This window comes from Xenopus laevis, chromosome 5L, assembly GCF_017654675.1.
Source record: "Xenopus laevis strain J_2021 chromosome 5L, Xenopus_laevis_v10.1, whole genome shotgun sequence".
Classification (NCBI taxonomy): Eukaryota; Metazoa; Chordata; class Amphibia; order Anura; family Pipidae; genus Xenopus; species Xenopus laevis.
Genome location: NC_054379.1, coordinates 95,402,782 through 95,427,076, shown reverse-complemented (window position 1 = coordinate 95,427,076; position 24,295 = coordinate 95,402,782). Strand labels below are relative to the sequence as shown.

The window sequence follows — 24,295 nt, the reverse complement described above, 5'->3', positions numbered from 1 at the left end:
GGTTCGGATCTTTCGCGAAGGATTTGTGGGTTCGGCCGAATCCAAAAAAGTGGATTCGGTGCATCCCTACTTATTTTAAATTATTTTACAAGCACACTGTATCCATAAAAACGCTAATGCATACACACATTTTGGTCAAAGAGGATGCAAGAGGGGAAAGGAAAAAAAAAGCTAACTGTAAAATGTATACTGTCTGGCAAGTCCATATGTAAATATAGAGGAAACAGAACAAAATAACAAATAGGTATTTGAAACAAAGCACAAGTTTAGTTTCGATATTTCATATTTCGTCAATACTTTACTAGTTTTTCCAGGTTACAACAAATAAAAAGGACTTCAAATTTGTGCCCACTCATTAAAAATACCATAGCTGGAAAATAGCAGAGGATTTGTGCAGTTTGGTATCTGCCTTGATGCACATGCAAATAGTACTACTGTACCAACAATTAATTGGGAATATCAGCGCTATTGTTACGGTTGCCATATTTATGATGTATAATAAACAGTACAACGCCGAGAAAAAAGCATATTGAGCCCACAGTAATGTAAGCAATTCCCAAGAATGGATTTTTTCCTCCCATCCAAGAGATGGTGCTGAGAATCATCCTCTTCCTCCCGTCAAAGCTGAGAACAGGGTAATCTGAGAACTATATAGGAAAGCCAAGCAGATGGGAAGATATGCAGCAGATAACACTTATTACCCGTTGTGTATATTTTGCTCCACCTTCTCCAAGCGTTGGTGTATTAAAACTAAACTCTAGACTGAGTGCTGTCCAACTTTGGACTGGGGGGGATTTTTGTGGCCTACATGGCGTGGGTTTTTAAACCGCACCCATGTTATCAGAAAAACTTTTAAGAGCATGCTCATATTAATGGTGAAAGCATACCAAGAACAAAAATGGCTGGTGCTTACTACAGGGATATCAATATGTGAAAGATATGTGAAAACGTTTAGTCATATGAAGAAATACCTTTGAATCCATATGCCTCCCCAGCACATAATTAAACACCCTACAGACCCCCCCCCCAACAACTATTTCCAAAAGCTAACAAACCCCCACCAGGTTCACTTCCCACTTGTAGAGGAGGGCAGGCAACACATAGCACACACAGACAATGTAAAGCAGGACAGGCACTTGAAAAGCAAGGATACTGTACTGTCTGAGGTGTGAACAATGCTTTTATATCCATGCATTCTTAAAAGTAGCAGCCTAGGTAAACATCATACTAAATCAAACTAAAAGCTTCCAGCACAATCGTTATTTTAAAAATGCATGGATTTGAATGAAACAGTAGAAACAGTTGAAACAGCCTCCAATATATTATATTGCTAAAAGAATATGTATTGTTTATCTTAAAGGAATTATTCCATGTGAAAATAAAAACTGTGTTAACAAGATAGGTTGTGCAAAATAAAAAATGTTTTCACTATAGTTAGTTATCCAAAAATGTAATGTATAAAGGCTAGAGTGACTGGATGTCTAACATTATAGCCAGAACTCAACTTCCTGCTTTGCAGCTCTCTGATTGGTTAGAAACAAATTAGTGACTTGAGGGGGGGGGCATACGGGTCATAACATTTTGGTTTTAAATCGGACCTGCATTCTAAGGCTCAAATGCAAAGTAAATATACAGTTATGTCCCATGTCCCCCACCCTCAAATTGCTGACTAAGAGTTAGAGAACTGAAAAGCAGGAAGTAGTGTTCTGGCTATTATGTTAGATATCCAGTCACTCCAGCCTTTATACATTACATTTTTGGATAACTAACTATATAAGAAACATTAAATATTTTGCACAGCCGATCTACCCAGTTTTTATTTTTACACTGAACTGTTCCTTTAAAAGAGAAGGTTACTTTTTGGCAATACGCACTTAGAATTAGGGAAAAAACATTTATACTACTATTCTGTTATAAAGGATACTGTATTCAATATGAAGAGAGTAATTGCCAGGTGCCAGAGCTGGATATGTAGCATCCTTCCTCTCTATCAAACGATAAAGCTTTCTGAATGTAGGCAAGGCAGCAGTACGCATCCAAACAATAAAATCTTCATTGATGAACCCATTGTTATCACTGTCAGCTGAATCTAGTTCATAAACTGGCTTTTTCCAGTTAATTGGTTTTGTTGTACCTGGAGTAATTGCAGAAAGAGATCAAGGTTACACAAAAAGCTTTCTGGATACAGAATTTTTCTTTTTACTGTATAGGTAACATATATAAAACAAGCATTTTCTAGAAGTATTTTAATTTAAAATAAGCTATTTTCTATCAAGACTCTAAAAACTGAGCTAAAAAGCTCAACAGCAGACCTAAAAGCAGATTTATAATCTCTAGCCCAGCTCACTGAATATTTAGAGAACAAAATGTGTGAATTTGTGGGCTCACATAAACTAGAAAACAAACATGAGAAACTCCAAACATACATGGAAAGACTTCAACAAAAATTGGCAGATTTAGAGGTGCAATAACATAAAGATAAGGGGCATATCAAAACAAATTGGGCCAAAAGATCTTCTTGATTATGTTACCAAACTAGTTGGGGGAAGTACTTCTAGAAGCACAAACCTATCATATCCTAATGGATAGGGCACATAGACTGCTCAAAGGCCGCAAGGCCTAGGGATGTCATCACAAAAATACATTTCTTTCGCATTTTAGAGGAGCTCCTCACTGCTTTCAGTCCACTCACATTTTAACTTGTTGTTAAAAAAAAACAGATATAGTCTGGGTCTTTAACTTACCCGAGAAAATGCTTTCTGGGTTACTTGTATTTCCAGTGGGATTTTTGAACTTCACATTTTTATCTGTCCACCAAGCAATACCTTTTTTGATGAGTGGGATTTCTGTTTCGTCTCCATTTGCAGCAATTTGATACAAATAGAGTTTGTCTATATATTAAAAAAACAGAAATTATGAATAGGAGAATCTTAATGTAGCATGTCACTTATTTTATACTACCATCAGAACTGTTGTTGTTGCTTACTGCTCATTAACATGTCCCCTCTAATTCCCCTTACATATTACCAGGAGCAGCAACACCAAAAACTGGATCATGGATCTGTCTCATCACCAACTGCAAATAAAATAAACTGGAACAGCTTTTCTGGCAGCACAGTGATACATTCCCAATTTCTGCTGATAAACTCATTTACACAATGAAAAGATAATATAACAAAAGGAGTATAATTTACTACCGTTCTAGTAACCCACAGCAACCAAAAAGTAGAGATGCACAAGGATTCTGCCAAAAAGGCGCCTTTTAAACAGGATTCTGCCTCATACAAATGCCTTGACAAACCGAATCCAAACCCTTAAAATAGCTAATTTATACCATCTATATATCTCAGTTCAAGCTTAAAACAAGGATAACTTACCGCTAAACATACTGTTGGCAATGGCACCACATGGAGCAATAGGTTTACTTCCATTGGTTCGGTATGGCTCACACTCCTTACTCGGGTTCTGTAGATTAATTTAGAACATTTTCAGCATGGGTGTGAAAACAAACTATTAGAATGGTTTTAAATATTATTAAAATCATTTGAAATCAAACTTATTGAAAGTAGAATTGCGCCATTAAAGCCTAAAACTGATGTCTACTGCATTATTGCTTTAGTTAACTAAACCACTTAAAGTGATACTAGCATCCTTTCTCCACGCTGTTCAAAGCAAAGCCAGCAATTAGTTAAAGGGATACGGTCATGGGAATTTTTTATTTATTTATTTATTTATTTTTAAAGCATCAGTTAATTGTGCTGCTCCAGAAGAATTCTGCACTGAAATCAGTTTCTCAAAAGAGCAAACTGATTTTTTTTTTTAATATTCAATTTTGAAATCTGACATGGGGCTAGATATATTGTCAGTTTCCCAGCTGCCCCCCATTCATGTGACTTGTGCTCTGATAAACTTCAGTCACTCTTTACTGCACGTTGGAGTGTTATCATCTACCTCCCAACACCCCCTCCCCCCAAGCAGCCAAACAACAGAATAATGGGAAGGTAATCAGATAGCAGTTCCCTAAGGGTAGGACTCCACGAGCGATGTTGTCGCGATCCGACACCCTGCGACAAAACGCAGCAGCGTCTGCATCCGACAGTCGTGTCGGATCAATGCTGTGACACCATGCGCAAATTCTATCTCTTACCTTATTTTTGTTGCATGCGACAAGTCGCATGCATTTTGTCTCAGCGCGTCGGATTGCGACAAAATCGTTTGCGGAGTCCTACCCTAACACAAGATAATAGCTGCCTGGTAGATCTAAGAACAGCACTCAATAGTAAAATCAAGGTCCCTTATGACACATTCAGTTACATTGAGTGGGAGAAACAACAGCCTGCCAGAACGCATTTCCATCCTAAAGTCCTGGCTCTTTATAAAATAACATTGTGATGGGGTGAATTTAGTTTTTTATTGTTTGTTAATGCTAATTTGTTTTGCTGGCCAGTAATCTGTGTAAATAGCTATGTGTATAATTTATGTAAATACTTTGGGTGTTATTTAGCTTTGGTTAACAAACTGAGGCCTGCTTAGTTTGAAGCATGTGACTCAGCTGTGTTCAGAGTATATGTAAATGGTGCTAAAACAATTGTATATTGAAAGCTGTTTTTGCTGTATGTTAATACACAAGTGTGCATGGAAAGCTTTACTTTTATATATAAATGAAATTTATTGTACAAAGCACTTACCTACAGCTCTCAGAGAAGCCACTTCCTAAAGGGGTGGTCAGCCTCTCAGAATGAATATTTATAGGATAGATGCTGATCACATGGTGTCAGCATAGAGCAGTCTGGAAGCTATAAAAGCTGCAGACTGAAATCATTGGGGTGTTAAGCCTTTGTGAGAGGTTGTTCTGGAGCTCAGGAATGTGTGTTTGCAGGGTTACTGCTGACCTCCTGCTGGTGAAAAGTGCATACTGCAGCTTGGCACATTGTTTTCTTCATTTGCATGAAAAATAAAGCACAAACTTTCCACTGAAGATCTGCCTGGCTACTGTACTTACATGCGCCCAGTGACATATGGTGTCAGAAGTGGGATAATATTAAAGTGCCGCATAAGGCAATGCCAGGGTACAGATGTGGAAAAGACAAGCCTGGAGAGAATCTCCAAAAATTACCCAGAAGTCACAGCAGGGTGCAAAAGTGAGCACAAGATCACAGCAAGGAGTAAAACTAATAGGCGAGTGGAAGAAACCTGCAAGGAAAGCGAGAATGTCCAAGCGGGACGATGATGCTTCTTCCAGAGGCCCTTCACATGATTCTCCTGAAGGAAAAGAGGAAATTCCAAGTGAAGCAGAACTCCTTTCTGGTGCCATGGGAATTGCTACTGCTGAGCGTACAGTGAAACCAAAGGCACATATCTTAAAGGCTTCTACAGAAAAGGAAGAGCAGCCTACAATGCCAGAGACTATTGCATCTTTACCACCTTCAGGTTTAGATGAACTTCTGAAATGGATGGTTCTGAAACAAATAGAATCAGATCAGAAGCACAAGGTGGAGGAGCAAAGATGGAGGCAAGATGAGGCTAAAAGGCGAGAAGAGGAGCAAAGGAGATTTCAACAAGAGGCACGGGAGCACCGTGAGGAAATGCTCAAGCTACAACAGATGCAGCACAAGCAGCTTGCTGAAATACTGCAATCCTGGAAAGCACAAAGTCCTAATTCTACAAGTCTTAAAGATCTCCGCCTGACTAAATTGACTGCAGATGATGATATTGAATCCTATATCACCATGTTTGAAAGAGTTGCTCAAACGTGCGTTTGGCCCAAAGAACAGTGGGTGATACGTCTTGCTCCGTATTTAACTGGCAAAGCACAGAAAGCATACAGCAGTTTAAATGCCAGAGATGCTCAGAATTATGACTGTGTGAAAGATGCCATATTTCGTCGATATGAGCTAAATGCTGAAACTTTCAGACAAAGATTTCGGACATACAAGTACAACAACTCTGAAGGTCCTCGTGAGGCATATGCCCAGCTTTATGAACTGTTGTTAAAATGGATTCAACCAGAAAAAAAAACTGGTGAGGAAATCCTTGAAATTATTGCACTGGAGCAATTGGTTGAAATTCTGCCTGAGAAAGCAAAGTTATGGGTACAGGAGCATCGTCCTGAAACAAGCTCAAAGGCAATTGCTCTAGCGGAGGACTTTTTGCTCTCTAGAAGGGATGCAGAGCAAAGAAATACTGTACGATACAAACCCTTTCCGCAAAAAGAACCACAGCCCAGAGTAAATCCTCAAGACCGTGGAAATGTAAAATGCCACAGCTGTGGAAAACTTGGACATATTGCCAGATTTTGTCATAAAGTACAAAACAAAAGTAACCCTACTAATGTTGTTGGAGACAATGGTGGTTTCCTGGTTGAAGCACATGTAAATGGCCAGAAAGTGCAAGCCCTATTGGATAGTGGAAGTCCCCAGACACTGCTTAAAGCTGGTGTATTAAGAAATCTTAATATTTTAGGAAACACCACGATAACCTGTGTCCATGGTGACAAGAAAAAACATGCTTTGGCCAAAATACAAGTTAAAGTTGGATCAACTGTCCACAGACTGATTATTGGACTGGTCCCCAAGTTGCCTTACCATTTGATTATTGGGAGAGACTTTCCTAATTTTCTAAGTTTGTTGCCACAACAGAGGACAGAGTCTCCTATGGTAGCAGTAACTACGAGGGCACAAGCAAAGCAAGCTGTTGCCAGTGAGGAAACCTGGAATAAACTTTTCCCCTTTTCTTCAGATTTGTTTGAAGGACAAGGTAAGCCTGGTAAGACCAAAAGGGAAAAGAGACTTTTAAAGGCTCAGTGGAAAGCAGAACACAATGAGCCCAAAAGAGACTTTCTTGCTACAGTCAATTGGGACATTGATATTGAAAAGGCTCAGAGAAAAGACAGCAGTTTGTTGCCATTATTTAGAAAGGTTGTAAGTAATTCTGAAATATCTGATGAACAGCCTTGCTATGTTTTGCAAAATTGTATCCTTATAAGGGTAAGACAAAACAAAAAATTGGGGGTAATACAAGAACAAGTAGTGGTTCCCAAAATGTTTAGGGAGGAAATAATTCGTTTGGCCCATGAAACACCGTGGTCTGGTCATATGGGTAGAGAGAAAACCCTGAATAGGATCTTATACAGATTTTTTTGGCCAGGTATTCATCAGCAAGTAGCTGAATACTGCAGTTCTTGTCCTGTATGCCAGAAAACTGCACCTGTTAAGCCAAGTGACAAAGCTCCCTTGATCCCAATACCAGTTGTGGGGAAAGCATTTGAAAGGGTAGCAATGGATATAGTTGGCCCTTTAGAAAAAAGTAGTAAGGGTAATCAGTACATACTTGTTGTTTGTGATTATGCAACAAGATACCCCGAGGCCATACCACTAAGAAACATTACAGCAAAATCTGTGGCAGATGCCCTAATTAAAATATTCAGCTCTCTTGGTATTCCCCGAGAAATCTTAACTGATCAGGGAACAAATTTTACCTCAAGTCTTTTAAAAGAGCTGTATGCACTACTTGGAGTAAAAGCACTAAGAACTGCTCCTTATCATCCCCAAACTGATGGTTTAGTAGAGAGGATGAACCAAACCTTAAAGCGTATGCTTAAAAAGTTTGTGGAGGATGATCCAAAACACTGGGATAGATGGTTACCCTATCTTCTTTTTGCCTATAGAGAGGTACCGCAAGCCTCTACTGGTTATTCACCTTTTGAATTACTTTATGGAAGACAACCTAGGGGTATCCTTGATGTAATTCATGAAAACTGGGTAAGTGATGAACATAGTCCTCAGAGTGTCATTGACTACATTGATTGTATGAGACAGAAATTGTGCAAAATGTCAGAAATGGCACAGCAAAATTTAGCTGATGCTCAGTCCAATCAAAGTACCTGGTATAACAAACGTTCAAGGGAACAAACATTTAAATCTGGTGAAAAAGTCCTACTTTTACTTCCCAGTCAGCAGAATAAACTAATGGCTCGTTGGCAGGGTCCCTTTCAGATTTTGAGACAAGTGGGTCCTGTAGATTATGAAATTCAGATTCCGGGTAGAAGGAACAAAAAGATTTATCATGTAAATCTCCTAAGAAAGTGGAAGGAGAGGAAAGAAAATACTTCTTTGATGGTGTTGCAGGAATGTTCACCTGATATGGCTGAAGAAGCATATCAGAGACTGGACAGAGAAAGTTCTGAAGCCTGTAAGATTAATATATCTTCTGTGCTAACTTTAGATCAACAAACAGAACTGGGCAAGTTATTAGACAAGTACAATTGTATTTTTGTGACAACACCAGGTAGAACTAATCTTATTGAGCATGTCATTGATACAGGTGATGCAAAACCTATTCGTCAGCAACCCTATAGGATGCCTGAAAAATACAAACAAATTATAAAGCAAGAAGTAATGCAGATGTTAGAGTTTGGTGTAATTGAACCTTCTGTAAGTAATTGGTGTTCACCAGTAGTACTGGTTCCAAAAAAAGACAGTTCTATTCGTTTTTGTGTTGATTTCAGGAAAATCAATCTCATATCTAAATTTGACTCATACCCAATGCCACGCATTGATGAGTTAATTGACCAGCTGGGTGGAGCTAAATTTATCTCTACCATTGACCTGTCAAAGGGTTATTGGCAAATACCCTTAGATCCAGAGTCTCGAGAGAAAACAGCATTTGCAACTAGCCAGGGACTCTTTCAGTTTGTAACCATGCCATTTGGTCTCCATGGGGCGCCTGCTACTTTTCAGCGCCTTATGGACCGCATCCTAAGAGGGCATGATTCATACTGTTCTGCTTATTTAGATGATGTGGTGATATTTAGCCCAGATTGGCAAAGTCATCTGCGACATCTAGATACTGTTGTGTCTCTTATAAAATCTGCTGGTCTTACAATTAACCAGAAAAAGTGTGCTCTAGGTTTTACAGAAACTAGATATTTAGGTTATATTCTAGGAAATGGCAAGGTAAAAGCTGACAAAAGCAAAATTAAAGCCATTGCTGAGATTCTTCCACCAAAAACAAAGAAAGAGGTACGTTCTTTCCTAGGTTTGGTTGGATATTATCGGAGATTCCTGCCAAATTTCTCTGAAATTGCTGCTCCATTGACTGATCTCACTAAAAAGAATTGCAAAGACCAAGTTATATGGAATCCACAATGTGAAGTAGCTTTTCAGAAGCTTAAAGACATGTTATGTACTGAACCAGTTCTTAAAAGTCCTAATTTTGATTACAGATTTATAGTACAAACTGATGCATCTGAGAAAGGTTTAGGTGCTGTACTGAGTCAAGAAATTGATGGAGAGGAGCACCCTGTGCTCTACATAAGCCGAAAACTATTCCCTAGAGAAACTAGGTATAGTGTCATTGAAAAAGAATGTTTAGCAATAAAGTGGGCACTAGAGTCATTAAGATGTTACCTACTGGGTCAAGAGTTTTCCTTAGTAACTGATCACCACCCACTTATATGGATTAACAGAATGAAAGATAAAAATGCAAGAGTTACAAGATGGTACCTTGCAATCCAACCATTTAGATTTACAGTTCACCACCGGCCGGGTAGTCAACATCACAATGCTGACTATTTATCTAGATATGGTGCAGGAACTGAAAAGGAAGAATAATTCTGTCTTTGAGGAAACTCACGTTCATGTGAGTACTGATAAGGTTTTTTTGATTGTTTCTGAAGAAGGTACCCTTCTTCTTAAGGAGGGGGATATGTGATGGGGTGAATTTAGTTTTTTATTGTTTGTTAATGCTAATTTGTTTTGCTGGCCAGTAATCTGTGTAAATAGCTATGTGTATAATTTATGTAAATACTTTGGGTGTTATTTAGCTTTGGTTAACAAACTGAGGCCTGCTTAGTTTGAAGCATGTGACTCAGCTGTGTTCAGAGTATATGTAAATGGTGCTAAAACAATTGTATATTGAAAGCTGTTTTTGCTGTATGTTAATACACAAGTGTGCATGGAAAGCTTTACTTTTATATATAAATGAAATTTATTGTACAAAGCACTTACCTACAGCTCTCAGAGAAGCCACTTCCTAAAGGGGTGGTCAGCCTCTCAGAATGAATATTTATAGGATAGATGCTGATCACATGGTGTCAGCATAGAGCAGTCTGGAAGCTATAAAAGCTGCAGACTGAAATCATTGGGGTGTTAAGCCTTTGTGAGAGGTTGTTCTGGAGCTCAGGAATGTGTGTTTGCAGGGTTACTGCTGACCTCCTGCTGGTGAAAAGTGCATACTGCAGCTTGGCACATTGTTTTCTTCATTTGCATGAAAAATAAAGCACAAACTTTCCACTGAAGATCTGCCTGGCTACTGTACTTACATGCGCCCAGTGACAAACATGAACAGGCAAAATGACCCGAGATGTCTGCTTACACACCAATATTACAACTAAAAAAAAAATACACTTGCTGGTTCAGGAATTACATTTTCTGCGCATGCGCCAAGCTTGAAAATATACCTAGAAGGCCTGCAACAAACACCCTGGTGAAATCTGAAGTGGAGTAAAGACACAAGTAATGAGGCATTGTTGGAAAATATGCAACAGTATGCATTCTTCAACTTAGTGTGCAAGAAGGCACGGTGCTCATGCAGTTGTATTGATGCAACTGCATTCCTTGTAATATGTTGTTTTTGATATCTACACTGTGATAGCAAAAGAAAGCAAAAGTGCCAAGTCTCAAACGCAGTATGGCACCTTTTCTACAGAAAGCTGACTGATACAGACTGGCAAGCTTTAGGCACTTCAGACAGTTCATTTCTGTGCAGGAAAAACTAACTTAAAGGAGAAGGAAAGTAATTTTATACTTGGGGGTGCTAAAAGTTAGGCACCCCAAGTGATTTAATTACTTACCTGACACCCCAGGGAGGTGCTCCAATCAGCAGAAAACTGCACTGGCCAGGGGTTCTTCCAGCGAGCACCACGGAGCGATCCTCTTCCGGCTTTGTCTTTCTTCTTGCGGGTGCACATGCACAGTAGAGTGAAAAGCAGAACTTTAATGAAAAAGCCAGCTATTTCATTCTACTGCACATGCGCCTGCCCAGGAAAATTTGAAGAAAGAAGAAGCCGATTGCTCTGTGGTGCTCACTGGAAGAATTCCGGGTCAGTGTAGTTGTCTGCGGATAGGAGCACCGGCCCGGAGTGTCAGGTAAGTTAATACAATCACTTGGGATGCCTAACATTTGGCACCCCAAGTATAAAATGATTTTCTTTCTTCTTTAAGAAAAAAAAATAGGCTGAACTGGAAATTTGTCATTACTTATGCAAAGCTAACATATAAGCCTTCCCTGGCTCTGCATATTTCAGCTCAGACTGCAGTTTTATTTGCTAATACCACATATAATTCACTAGGACATGGAATAAAACAAAACTTTTCATGGACAACCCTCACATCAGAGAGAAGGTCAACCACTTTTTGTTCACAAAAACAACTGGCCCTGCCTTTCAACAGCCCACCAATCTGACGTGATTCTTTGGGGTGTGACCAAATGCAACAAGACATGTAACAAGGGGCTTTCAGAGGTGCAAGGTTCCATTGTGACATCCTTTTTCCTCAAAATCACAGGCCAGCCCATTTGACCAATGAGCCACACTGAGTCATTCCATAGTACTGGGAACTTTTCTTTACTCTGTACATTGTGGCAATTGGTAATTCTGGGTGCAGACTTGCCTACCAATCTGATTAAAGACATTGTGGCATTCCATAGTACAGGTATGGAACCCGTTATCTGGAAACCCGTTATCTGAAAGCTCCGAATTACAGGAAGCCCATCTCCCATAGACTGCATTTTAAGTAAATAATTCAGATTTTTAAAATTGATTTCCTTTTTCTCTGTAATAAAGCGACAGTAGCTTATACTTGATCCCAACTAATATATAATTAATCCTTATTACAGGCAAAGCAATCTTTTTGGGGTTTGTTAATGTTTACATTTATTTTAAGCAGACAATGTATGGAGATCCAAATTGTAGAAAGATCCCTTATACGGAAAACATCATGCCCCAAGCATTCTGGATAACAGGTCCCATACCTGTACTAGCAATTGATTTGCAATGCCAGTTAGTGGCATAACATTGAAACATAAGTGAAGTGCCTGTAATCCCTCACTATCAAATGCCTGGGATACTACAGTTTTAGGCATGCATTTGAAGTAAAGCTTTTGTGACCTCCATGAAGGATGTTTAGTCTTCTTGAATACCGTGAAAGCAGAAGGTACTGAAGAACAAACAAGGTCAATGTATTTATAAACAAGGTAAGTACGACCAGTATTCACACAGGGTTCATTAAAACAATTTTCCCTTTGATGTCCATTGATTATTTTCACTTAAATAATTAACTAGTGTCTGTAAATTTTACAGATAACAGTGACAGTAAGCTTACTTTCTATTCTCAATGATGCCTACATATTATCAGTAAACAAATGAATATATAGTGGTTAGTAATTTCTCCTGGATATTTATATTAGACTTTCCATTCAGCACAATAAAGAACATAATTTCCTATGAAACATGTAGTTATGTTTTTTGATAAAGTACACATCATTTTGTAGATTCTATTCCTGCACAAATATTAAGATTAAAAAAAAAAGGCAATTAATAACATAAATTACTGGTTACTAGTTACTCATGTAACGGTTTTCTCCTAGAAACAATTGAAAAATATTTAGTTTTTTGAAGATGATTTACATGGCAATGCATTATATCAGTAAAGCACTGAAGTTGTTATTACTCATTATTTATTAATCTTTCACTGGACAGTCTCTCTGCTTTCCACAATGGGTGGTGCACAGAGTCTCTCAAAATCCAGCATTTCACAACAGAACAAGATGAGGGAAAGGTTTGATCATTCTGCGAGGCTAAAGAGTTGGGGGGCTGGTCCCTACAGCAGAGTCAGCTTATCATGAGACAGCCATGTGTCAGTATAAACATAGTAAACAGATACTTTATGTTTTCATAGATGGGCCTAATCCAATCTCTAAAATAACAAGTGATGATACTTACTGTAAGAGAATTTTTGTCTCCATTTAGTTGACTATCATCTCTAGATTTGACATAACGGCGATGATTTTGATAGAAGTTTGACAGTCCATAATACATAAAAACATTACTCTGCAAAATAGCAACATACATATAAATATTTTAAAACTGTATATTAACAGCTACATTTATCAAAGGGGAACAATACCCACGTATCTGTCCAGAGATCATTTAGTTGGGCTTATGTAGGAAAGAATCATAAACACTGCCGGAACTTCTATAAGTTTCAATATATAAATGTTGGATTTTGGGACTTGAAGTCCCTCTACTTTCCATATGGAGTGGTGCAAAGATCCTATAGAAAGCAGAGGGACTTCAAGCACCAGAATCCATCACTTAACAATGGAACGAGGTGAGAGAAGAGTTGAATCAAGGAACTTGTCACTGCAGTACACACAGAATATACTGTTTTCCTTTCAATCTATGGAAGCAGTTATGTCTGTGTAAAACATGCACACACCCAGGCCTCACCACTGATTAATGCTTGGTACACAATCTGGGAAACAGCACTCCCTATTAAAGGAAACCTGTCAGTTTTTCAGTTGTAGTGGTTTTGTAAGGAAAGAGTTAATGGTATTACATACATTGATTCTTTTTTGTAATAATGAAATGAATGCAGGGTTTTTAACAATGCGCACGCGACTTCACAAGATCCGACTTTGTGAAAGTCGGTGCGCATAGCCTCACGGGAAAATATGTAGATCTCGTGAGATTTGGTGAAGGTTGGACTGTGCACGCCGGAGCAGGGGGGTGTGTGTTCCGGAAGTGAAACACAGAGGAAGATGCCGGTGCGTCCGTCCTTATGTCTGTCTCTCTCTCTCCCTCTCTCCGTGTGTCTGTGAGCCCCCCCCCCACTCCGTTCAGAAGCAGCACTGACTTCCGTCTCACAGCTGCACCGCACACATTAAAACGCCAGCACAGCTTCAAATGATTTACCTCGGACAGCTGCTTCCCAAAAGGCAATCGGTTGTGGCGCCCTGACACTGCTGCCTGCTGTTATTGAGGGGACGCAGGAATATTTAACACAAACGTCTCAGTGGTGTGGGGGTGTGGCATCATGACCCTTCACTCTTTCTGCTTGTGCACTGTGTCCGATCGGGAGCCCATTCACACACATAAGAGGTTAGGGGCACTGACCGGGAGGGACGGAGATCAGGAGGAGGCAGGGGGTTGTGAGTGGAAGTTCACCTATTGCCTCACATTATCTGCCTCTCACAATAACAGCCAAGCTCTCCGCACTCCGTCAGATTTCCATCCTCATTTTTTTGTGCTGCTTGTCACAGCATTTTGTGCTGCTTGTTGTAAGGATCAAGTGCAAATAAAGTTAAGTGACTGGGTGTGTGGGGAGAGACAGAGTGTGGATGTCATGTACGCCTCCTCCCCCGTGGCTTTGCTGGCTGGAGTCGGACTGTGTGGGGGCTGGGGAGACACAGAGAGGGAGAGAATGCCTGCTGCAGCCTGCAGTGTGCCGCCGCCCACTACGACCACATGGTAAACCTAATAACTAGGTAAACCTAGTCAGTCTGTGCTCCAATTCTCCAAAACTTGTCTTTTCTCTCTGTCTGTCAGAGTGCGCTCCAGAGGGGTGTAGGAGAGAGAGGGGATTGAAGCTGTTCTGCTGCAGAGTAGTGCTGTTAATAGAATGAAGGAGCTGTGGCTGAGCTCAGAACTGAGATGACACTGTGGCTGCTTTTTTTGCACAAAAATTTGAGCAAAAGAGGGGTCTGGATTTCATGTATAAATCACATAACTATCAATTTAATCAATATACATTCATATACAATAAATTATTTCAACCAATTAATTGCATTTCATTCTGAATTGATTCTATAAATAGGCAAATGCATGTAAGAGCTCTAGTAAAATTCATTGTGTCATTCATGATTTTCATATACCAAAGACCTGTTAAAAACAATTCTCCTGTTTATCAGTATAACCTGGTGGCACATAGCAGACATCAGAGCAGGACACTGGGCCATTCCCTGTACTAAGCACAATTCAGCAGGAACAGTCCCCTAAGTTTGCTCATAGCCTGTACAGAGAGATCCCATAAAACTATGGCAGCATAGGTATTCCCTGTACTAAGCACAATTCAGCAGGAACAGTCCCTAAGTTTGCTCATAGTCTGTACAGAGAGATCCCATAAAACTATGGTATATAGGTATTCCCTGTACTAAGCACAATTCAGCAGGAACAGTCCCCAGTTCCAGCTTTTAAATGTGGGGTCACTGCACCCATATAAAGAGCATTGCCTTGTAAGGATAAACATGTTATTTTTTAATCAGACTCTTTGCGATTCAGATTATAATCTTTCATTCAAATCAATTCATAGTTGCTAGGGTAATTTGGACACTAGCAACCAGACTGCTAAAATTGCAAACTGGAGAGCTGCTGAATAAAAAGCTAAACTCAAACTGCAAATAAAAAAATGAAAAAAACAATTGCAAAGTTTCTCAGAAAATCCCTCTCTGCACCATATTAAAGGTCATATAATGCTGTTAATGCTGCACTGATTAACCCCTTGATATTAACGCAGTAATGTGTAGTTTCCAAAAAAATATATGCTTTTCTGGGGTGAACTTACTTTTTTCTATTTTTGCTCCCCACAAAACTAGATAAACATGATTATTTCCATCTTATTAGACACTTAGAAGCCTATATTTTTTTACAGAAGTAGAATTACACCAAAATTCTTGCATATTTTGAAAGTTCAGGTTGTCCTGAAAAAAACAATATATTGCTTTCCTTGGTAAACTAAAAGACCCCCCCCCAGGAAAGGCCCTTGGTAAAAACTGCTTGGCAGTAGATATTCGCATCTAGGGCAAAACAGCTGGCAGGGAAAGGGTTAAGCATGCATGAGATTTGGCAGTTTGGCACAGCCCACACACACTAAACAGAGGGGTCCTGTTTCAAGATGGCAGCACCTATGAAACACTTTTTACATGTAGGATATTTTCTAATCCATTTTAGATATAAACAAAAACAGTTGACTATAGGGTTTAACTAAGGAGGGAAAGATATATATTACTCATATCTCAAGGTGACAGGTCCTCTTTAAAGCTCAATACATGAAAGATTCTAGCACATGAAAGCCAATTCCAAACTGGTACTAGCCCATGTAATTTACTTTTAGACAAACTCTACGTTTCATCACCTGCATACAGAATAATATCCCTTCTATTGTAAAATATAAAAAAAATCTATATTTCTCAGGATAACCATTGTGCTTATGGCTGATACAAACACATATATACCCCCACTGACCAAAGATTCATGGCCAGTCTGTTCTGACTGAATGCACAGGCTTGTTTCAAATATATAGTATAATATAGAGTAAATAAAATACAACCTATTGTAAAATACTGTATAAAGATATTATAAGTTACCGAGGAGTTCAATGACCATATAAAAGCACAATGCCGAGTGTTTTTATACAGGTCATGGAACTCCGATGTGACTCCTAATATCCTCATATTTTGCAACAGGGAGTAGTTTATTTATTATAATACACAAGTTTCAATGAGTCATGTGCCAGAAATGACATATAACTGATGACATCACTAAGCACCATTAATAAGGATATAATTTACAGGATATTCATGGCTCGTGTATTATAAGTAAATATATTGCACAAATCAGTAAGCACTGTGTCAATTTATATTATTTAAATATAAATTATTATATATTATTTAAAATCCCAAAACAAAAATCATATTTCATAACGTACCTCAAATGCGTAGTCCAAAGTAAAATTTATAATGCAATTACATGTCGGGCCATTCAAGGTGACATTTGAGCATTTGTAGCAAGGACTGCTGGGATCAACTCCAGTATAATCAATCTAAACAAAAATAAAATATAAGCAGCAAAAGGTGAAGAGCACAGTTATAGTATGTGATAGTCAAAATCCCATTTTTTCTAGACCTGATAGAGCTCTCCGCTGAGCAATGATAATTGAATTTCTGCATTATCAGAGGCATAGCATGCTGCTTCGTCTACTTGTGAAAAGTGAAGGGCTCTGATATGAACATGTGCTAAGGAAAAAGATTTTTTTTTTGTTAAATAAAGCAGAAGGAAAGTTGTTTAGCACTTGAGGTGCCAAATGTTAGGCACCCCAAGTGAATGTATTTACTTACCTGAAACGCAGGGTCCGTGCTCCTATCAGCAGAAAACTGCACCGGCCCGGGGTTATTCCAGTGAGCACCATGGAGTGCTTCACTTCCGGCTTCTTCTTTCTTCAAATTTCCCGGGGCAGACGCATGCGCAGTAGAATGAAAAAGTCGACTTTTTAGTTAAAGTTCGGCTTTTCACTCTAATGCGCATGCACAGCCACGCGAAGAAAGAAGAAGCTGGAAGAGGATCACTCCATGGTGCTCACTGGAATAAGCCGGAGCCAGTGCAGTTTTCTGCTGATAGGAGCACTGGCCTGGGGTTTCAGGTAAGTAAATAAATTCACTTGGTAGTGTCTAACATTTGGCACCCCCAAGTGCTAAATGACTTTCCTTCTCCTTTGAAGTGATTATAACACGTTCCTTCATAAACCTTGTACTGTGCTTGATTTTAACACCTTTCAATATACCAAAAAGCGCCTATATTAATCTTTTATTTTTATTAATTACAGGTTATGTTGGCTACCCTTTTCTACACTACTAACATAGACCCAAAAGGAGAAAGTGTATAATCACATTTTAAAGTATATACAGAGAATGTATAACACATAAAAGCAATGACACACAGGGACACTTGTCCGATTGATAATTTGGCTTAATCATGGGAAAATGTCAAAGAAGGCATTTCCCTGCAATTAAGTCAAATCGCAGCGAGTAATGCAATTTATTTGCAGCGATTCAAATGTTACCAAGAGAGATGGCATTTTTGGAGAGATCTGTCATTCACAGTAGAGAACTTTTAAACAAGGTGACAAATCTTCCTGTGTGTCATTGCCCCAACAGAAAATTAATTGCATTGTTTGGTGCTGAGATATCATAGAGGTTATTCCTCATTTACCACAATGAAAGGCTAATGACACATAGAAACTTAACCTACTCTCTCACCCCTTACACACAAGTGGTGGCAGGAGAACCTCTACCCAAAAACACTTGCTTGAGCATTTTTGCAGGGCCTTCCATCTGTCACTACACTGTGTTAATCACACAAGGTGCCTTTAACTCAAAAACATTTCAAGATGGATCACAGCATTTACATATTCCATTATCAGATGTCAGTAGCAGTCAAATCCCTCTGTGCCATTAACCTAAAACAGAATAGTGTAACTAAACACCTGCAGGCTAAATGTTGTAAACGACTGCGTAACCAAGGATTCTTCTTAAAACATAAAAGGACAATATGTCTAAAAATAAGCAGTTAAAGGGATACTGTCATGGGGAAAAAATTTTTTTCAAAATCAATCATTTAATAGTCCTGCTCCAGTAGAATTCTGCGCTGAAATCCATTTCTCAAAAGAGCAAACAGATTTTTTTATATTCAATTTTAAAATCTGACATAGGGCTAGACATTTTGTCAATTTCCCAGCTGCCCCAGTCATGTGACTTGTGCCTGCACTTTAGGAGAGTAATGCTTTCTGGCAGGCTGCTGTTTTTCCTTCTCAATGTAACTGAATGTGTCTCAGTGGGACATGGGTTTTTACTATTGAGTGCTGTTCTTAGATCTACCAGGGAGCCGTTATCTTGTGTTAGGGAGCTGCTATCTGGTTACCTTCCAATTGTTCTTTTGTTTGGCTGCTGGGGGGAAAAAGTGAGGGGGGTGATATCACTCTAACTTGCAGTACAGCAGTAAAGAGTGATTGAAGTTTATCAGAGCACAAGTCACATGATTTGGGGCAGCTGGGAAATTGACAATATGTCTAGCCCCATGTCAGATTTCAAATTTGAATATAAAAAAATCTGTTTGCTCTTTTGAGAAATGGATTTCAGTGCAGAATTCTGCTGGAGCAGCACTATTAACTGATTCATTTTTTCCCATGACAATATCCCTTTAATGTGATGTAGGCAGTGAGATTCTGAAACAAGCAGCAATTGGTTTTCGTTTTTTTATTTGCGTTTGAACTGTTTTGCCTTTCTATACCACCCATAGTCTGGAATTTAAAATAGAATGTTTGTCAGGTCAATTATTCCATTTTGAAACTAGATCTTTAGTGTCATTAATATTTTTTTTATCATTTATGTATATATTCAAAATCTCTCCTATTCATTTTTAGCATGTCAAGCCACAGCCTGGATGTTGTGTATCCTGAACCCTGGCAACCATGTAACAATTTCAGTTGCCCAAACATAAACTAACATTTGTGTAATCAAACAGACTGGCTCTTGGACCAAATGGACTACCAATGTTCAAAACAAGCAGATTTGAGAAGAAGTGAAAAAGAGCTGCAGATCCTCATCTGCCAGTGCACCATACACCCTCCAACTAAAACACATAAAATATTTTTAGCATGGATTGACCATCCCCCCACACAAGGTCACTCAAAAGACAGGAACCTGCAAACACAATGTGTAAAAAGAGTCTTCTGTTATAAGCCATGAATGTCAATGCCTATGAAAATGCCACACCAATATGTCCAGGCAGGAAAGCATTTTGGCCAAGACTGGCCAAATGGCTTAATCTAACATGGGCAAGTAAAGGCAGCTTTATTTTCAACAGTAGAGCAAAACATTTCCATAAAGTTTACACTTATTTTTCCTCTATAATTATGTTTTTATATGTTTTAAATAAGTGTTATTTAACCAGAGGATAGTACTTGTTAAAAACCATTAAATTGTTTTGGAATTATGGGATGCCGAATCTGACAAATCGGCATGTTAGCCATAAAAACATGTGGATATTCATTCTTTGACCGTACAGCATTGTGAGTGGCTTTTGCCTGCAATCTAGATGAACTCTGCTAATTATTATGGGAATACACTTAATTAAAAAAAAAAATAAGAAACAGTTCTAAGCATTCTGGATAGTCCTTTTCATATTTATATCCGTAGCACAGCCTCAGAACTACAGAGCAGAATGTGCTGCCACAGCTTTTATAAGATACCTAATATTAAGAATGCAGGATTGTTCTATATTTTACAGCTATGGTGCCAGATCCCAGGTTATGAGTAAGATCACCAAGTAAACCACCAGTAACCCCAACCCAAAATACATTTTTTTTTTTTGGTTACATATCTTACATTTACCACATACTGCTAACAAAACGATGTAACTGTTCAGGGTAAAGGTGGAAGAATTATAATCTTAGATCATTTTTATCAAATTCATTCTTATAAAATTCCTCTTTATAGAATATTTTTTAGATTATTTGTGGTATGGTGCTCATGGTTTTCACATTCATAATTTTATTTAAATGATTTGGGATTGTGGAACGAATTTGCATTTCCTGTGTATTGGACAGTGTGTATCTGTCCCACAACTAGCTCTAATTGTTGAATGCAAAAGAGAAGTGTTAAGTTACAGTTCTGTCAAAAGTGGATTGATGGGCGTTTCATGATCAGATCTGGTTTCTAGCTCTAACTGTAATATTTCTGCAGGTTTACAGATTTTATGCAACCTGTTGTTTTACGTACGCTATGGTGGCCATTACTATTTACTAGTCAGCAATGAGCTGCATTTGAAGACCTGTAGTGTGCGTCAATCAGCTACCAGTCTCCTGCAGCTGAGTAAAGCAGTAGTAGCAATAAGATGCACTATTACAAACTGGTGTAGTTTGTTTAGTTTAGTTGAACCACCATGCCTTTGCAAACACTAAGGGAAAAAAAAATATTTTTCCCATTCAACAGGCTTTTAAAGCTAGGGGCACACAAAGCAACAGTGTTACTCAATGCGGCCCAACAAAATTGTAATTGTTACTATGGGGTCCGTTTACTAAAGCGCACAAAATATAGACAAAATTGTTGCCAAATATGCGTAATAGATCTTGCCAGACTAACTTAATTTCTTTTTACGAGAATGTAAGTAGAGAACTCGATTCTGGGATGGCAATGGATGTGATTTACTTAGACTTTGCTAAAGCATTTGATACAGTGCCACACAAAAGGTTACTGGTTAAATTAAGGAATGTTGGCCTGGAACATAGTATTTGTACCTGGATAGAGAACTGGCTAAAAGATAGACTACAAAGAGTGGTGGTAAATGGAACATTTTCTAATTGGACCAGTGTTGTTAGTGGAGTACTGCAGGGCTCTGTACTAGGTCCCTTGCTTTTCAACTTGTTTATTAATGACCTGGAGGTGTGCATTGAAAGTACTGTTTCTATTTTTGCAGATGATACTAAATTGTGCAGAACTATAGGTTCCATGCAGGATGCTGCCACTTTGCAAAGTGATTTGTCTAAACTGGAAAACTGGGCAGCAAACTGGAAAATGAGGTTCAATGTTGATAAATGCAAGGTTATGCACTTTGGCAAAAATAATATAAATGCAAGTTATACACTAAATGGCAATGTGTTGGGAGTTTCCTTAAATGAAAAGGATCTAGGGGCCTTTGTAGATAACAAGTTGTCTAATTCTGGGCAGTGTCATTCTGTGGCTACTAAAGCAAATAAAGTTCTGTCTTGCATAAAAAAGGGCATTAACTCAAGGGATGAAAACATAATTATGCCTCTTTATAGGTCCCGGGTAAGGCCTCATCTGGAGTATGCAGTTCAGTTTTGGACTCCAGTCCTTAAGAGGGATATAAATGAGCTGGAGAGAGTGCAGAGACGTGCAACTAAATTGGTTAGAGGGACGGAAGACTTAAATTATGAGGGTAGACTGTCAAGGTTGGGGTTGTTTTCTCTGGAAAAAAGGCGCTTGCGAGGGGACATGATTACACTTTACAAGTACATTAGAGGACATTATAGACAAATGGCAAGGGACCTTTTTACCCATAAAGAGGATCACCGTACCAGAGGCCACCCCTTTAGACTAGAAGAAAAGAACTTTCATTTGAAGCAACGTAGAGGGTTCTTCACAGTCAGGACAGTGAGGTTGTGGAATGCACTGCCGGGTGATGTTGTGATGGCTGATTCAGTTAATGCCTTTAAGAATGGCTTGGATGATTTTTTGGACAGACATAATATCAAAGGCTATTGTGATACTAAACTCTATAGTTAGTATAGGTATGGGTATATAGAAATTTAATTAAAAGTAGGGAGGGGTGTCTGTATGGATGCTGGGTTTTCATTTGGAGGGGTTGAACTTGATGGACTTTGTCTTTTTTCAACCCAATTTAACTATGTAACTATGTAACTATGTAATATGTTTTCGCCAGTTTATTAACCTGCTGTAAATATAAATTTGGGAATTTTCTTGTGCAAAAATATGTTTTCGTCAGTTTTCGAATTTGCTGAAAATAACGCTACGTACACATTAACACCTGGTTTACTAAACAGCAAAATGTGCAAAAGACAAAATGTACGCAAGAAAATTCGCAAAATTTTACCGCCACCTATGTAGTGGCGTTAAAGTATTTTTTTTTCACCAGAAAATTCTCAAGGGGCAGGAAATATCCCATAATACTTTTTTTTTTTTTTACCCATCATTCTTTGCTGACAGGAGAGAGATCTGTAGCTATAACAGCAGCAGTTTCAGCTCAGAGGCGTATTATTGGCGTCACAGTCCAAGGATTTGTTAGCCTCTACTCTTTATTGGTTTCATTGTGATTGGCTACATTAAACTGTCCATTTCTATGAAGCAAAGAGATTGACTGGTATGATTTCTTGTTCATATGATTCTATTGGCAGAAGGGTTCATATGATGCATACATGTTTGATTGGTGTCGCTCTGGTAATGCTGTTGGATGGTATAATCATCAGTCAATAAAGTTTGAGTTTTGAAGATGCATTTCTGGCCATAAATGTCACAGTAAAAATTGCCATAATAACCAGACAAGGCTATTTTATATAGCAACTTGCTAAAATTAACGCTAACGTAAGCTGGTTCTTTAACGTAGTTACCGCAAGCAATGACTTCTGAGCGCATCGCTGCTTAGTAAACTTAGTCGCTGCGAATATTCTGGTGGAAAAATATTCTCAGCGATAACATGTGCAAACTTAAAGTCAGATTTACTGCACTTTAGACCCCTATGTCCCCAAGATTAATGTAGTAAGGCTAACTAGGTCCTATGACATCACCCTGACAGTCTAGCATGGCCCTTACAGGCAGACACTTGATAAGGGCGGTCAATAGGCGGTCTGGATGTATTACTGATGTTCTAGAGAGCGATCTTCACAAGCAAATGTTAATAGTTTTATGTTATGTACTAGGCACCACCTTTCAAAAAGCCACAAACCATGCAACTTCCATTCTGTACTGTAGTAAAGCTAGTCACTTTGGTCCTATGCAATGCTGATATGTGCCATGCATTCAGTACAAGAGCAATTCCCTTACACAGCCTCTCCTTCTTACACTATGAGGCCGTTACATCATCAGAGACTGGGTGATTAAGCAAGAAACCTATAAATATTGTCAGAGAGATTACATCTTTCCTGTTTGATAGCTCACGAATAACACAAATGCTGAGATTAAGGTCTCAAACAGGTTGACAGGCTTTACCAAAGATTCCTAAACATTAAATTAAGTGAATACAGCAAAATCATAATATCACATAACTGCAACATTATGTGCTGCCAATAACACTGCTACTTGGTAGTACTGCAGTCATTCTTTCCCAGGACAAGTGAATGTAAATGAAATATATAAAATAAGGGATGTGAGGCAAGCACAGCTCTTGCTTATCATCTACACACATCTGACATTACTCACTGGAGCCAAAGGATGTAATTGACTTATTTCCTTCTTATTAACCTTAGTATTCGTGTGATCAAGAAGCCACGGCTTAGCAACTAATGCGCCTTGATTAATACTAGTTTTATTATGGACTTGTGTACATCATTATATAATGAAGCCTTATTCGAACTAAGTTTGCTCTGCCCTGCCACACGCCCATCTTCTTAAGCCCTACGAAACCTTCTTACCTCGAATTCCCGAATGTTATTGGAGGTGACAAATATGCCGATCCCGATGGGAATAAACACGATCCCGATGATGAAGAAAGCTGGTAGGACGGTGCCGGCTGTGAGAATAGGCTGCCAGGCAGGGAGGCGCTGCTGTTTAAAGGCCGTATTATCAGGCTTTTTGCTCTTCCCTAAATTAGGACCCAGGCCCGACGTGTGATTTCCATCTTCCTCCTTGGCGTTATAATTCATCGCCATGAAGATATTCTACCGAACTAGCAGCAGCCAAGATGAATACGAGCGGCGGAACAGCAGAC

The 24,295-nt window shown here is 38.8% G+C and overlaps 1 protein-coding gene across 1 annotated transcript; it reads right to left on the bottom strand.

The window, feature by feature from the left end:
- Positions 1-245: 245 nt before the first annotated feature.
- Positions 246-24,295, bottom strand: tmem30a.L (transmembrane protein 30A L homeolog). Its single transcript, NM_001087385.1, has 7 exons — positions 24,000-24,295; positions 16,764-16,877; positions 13,001-13,108; positions 3,378-3,465; positions 2,745-2,891; positions 1,925-2,134; positions 246-640 (listed from the first exon to the last, which is right to left on the bottom strand). Exons 1-7 carry the CDS (start codon positions 24,234-24,236, stop codon positions 447-449), a joined length of 1,098 nt encoding a protein of 365 aa, NP_001080854.1. The 5' UTR covers positions 24,237-24,295; the 3' UTR covers positions 246-446.

Coding starts and splice junctions, on each gene's coding strand:
- tmem30a.L (NM_001087385.1), bottom strand. CDS start 24,236: ATGGCGATGAATTATAACGCCAAGGAGGAAGATGGAAATCACACGTCG. Junction 3,466..13,000: donor GAGACAAAAATTCTCTTACA/GTAAGTATCATC, acceptor ATTAATCTACAG/AACCCGAGTAAGGAGTGTGA. Junction 2,135..2,744: donor CCCAGAAAGCATTTTCTCGG/GTAAGTTAAAGA, acceptor CAATTACTCCAG/GTACAACAAAACCAATTAAC.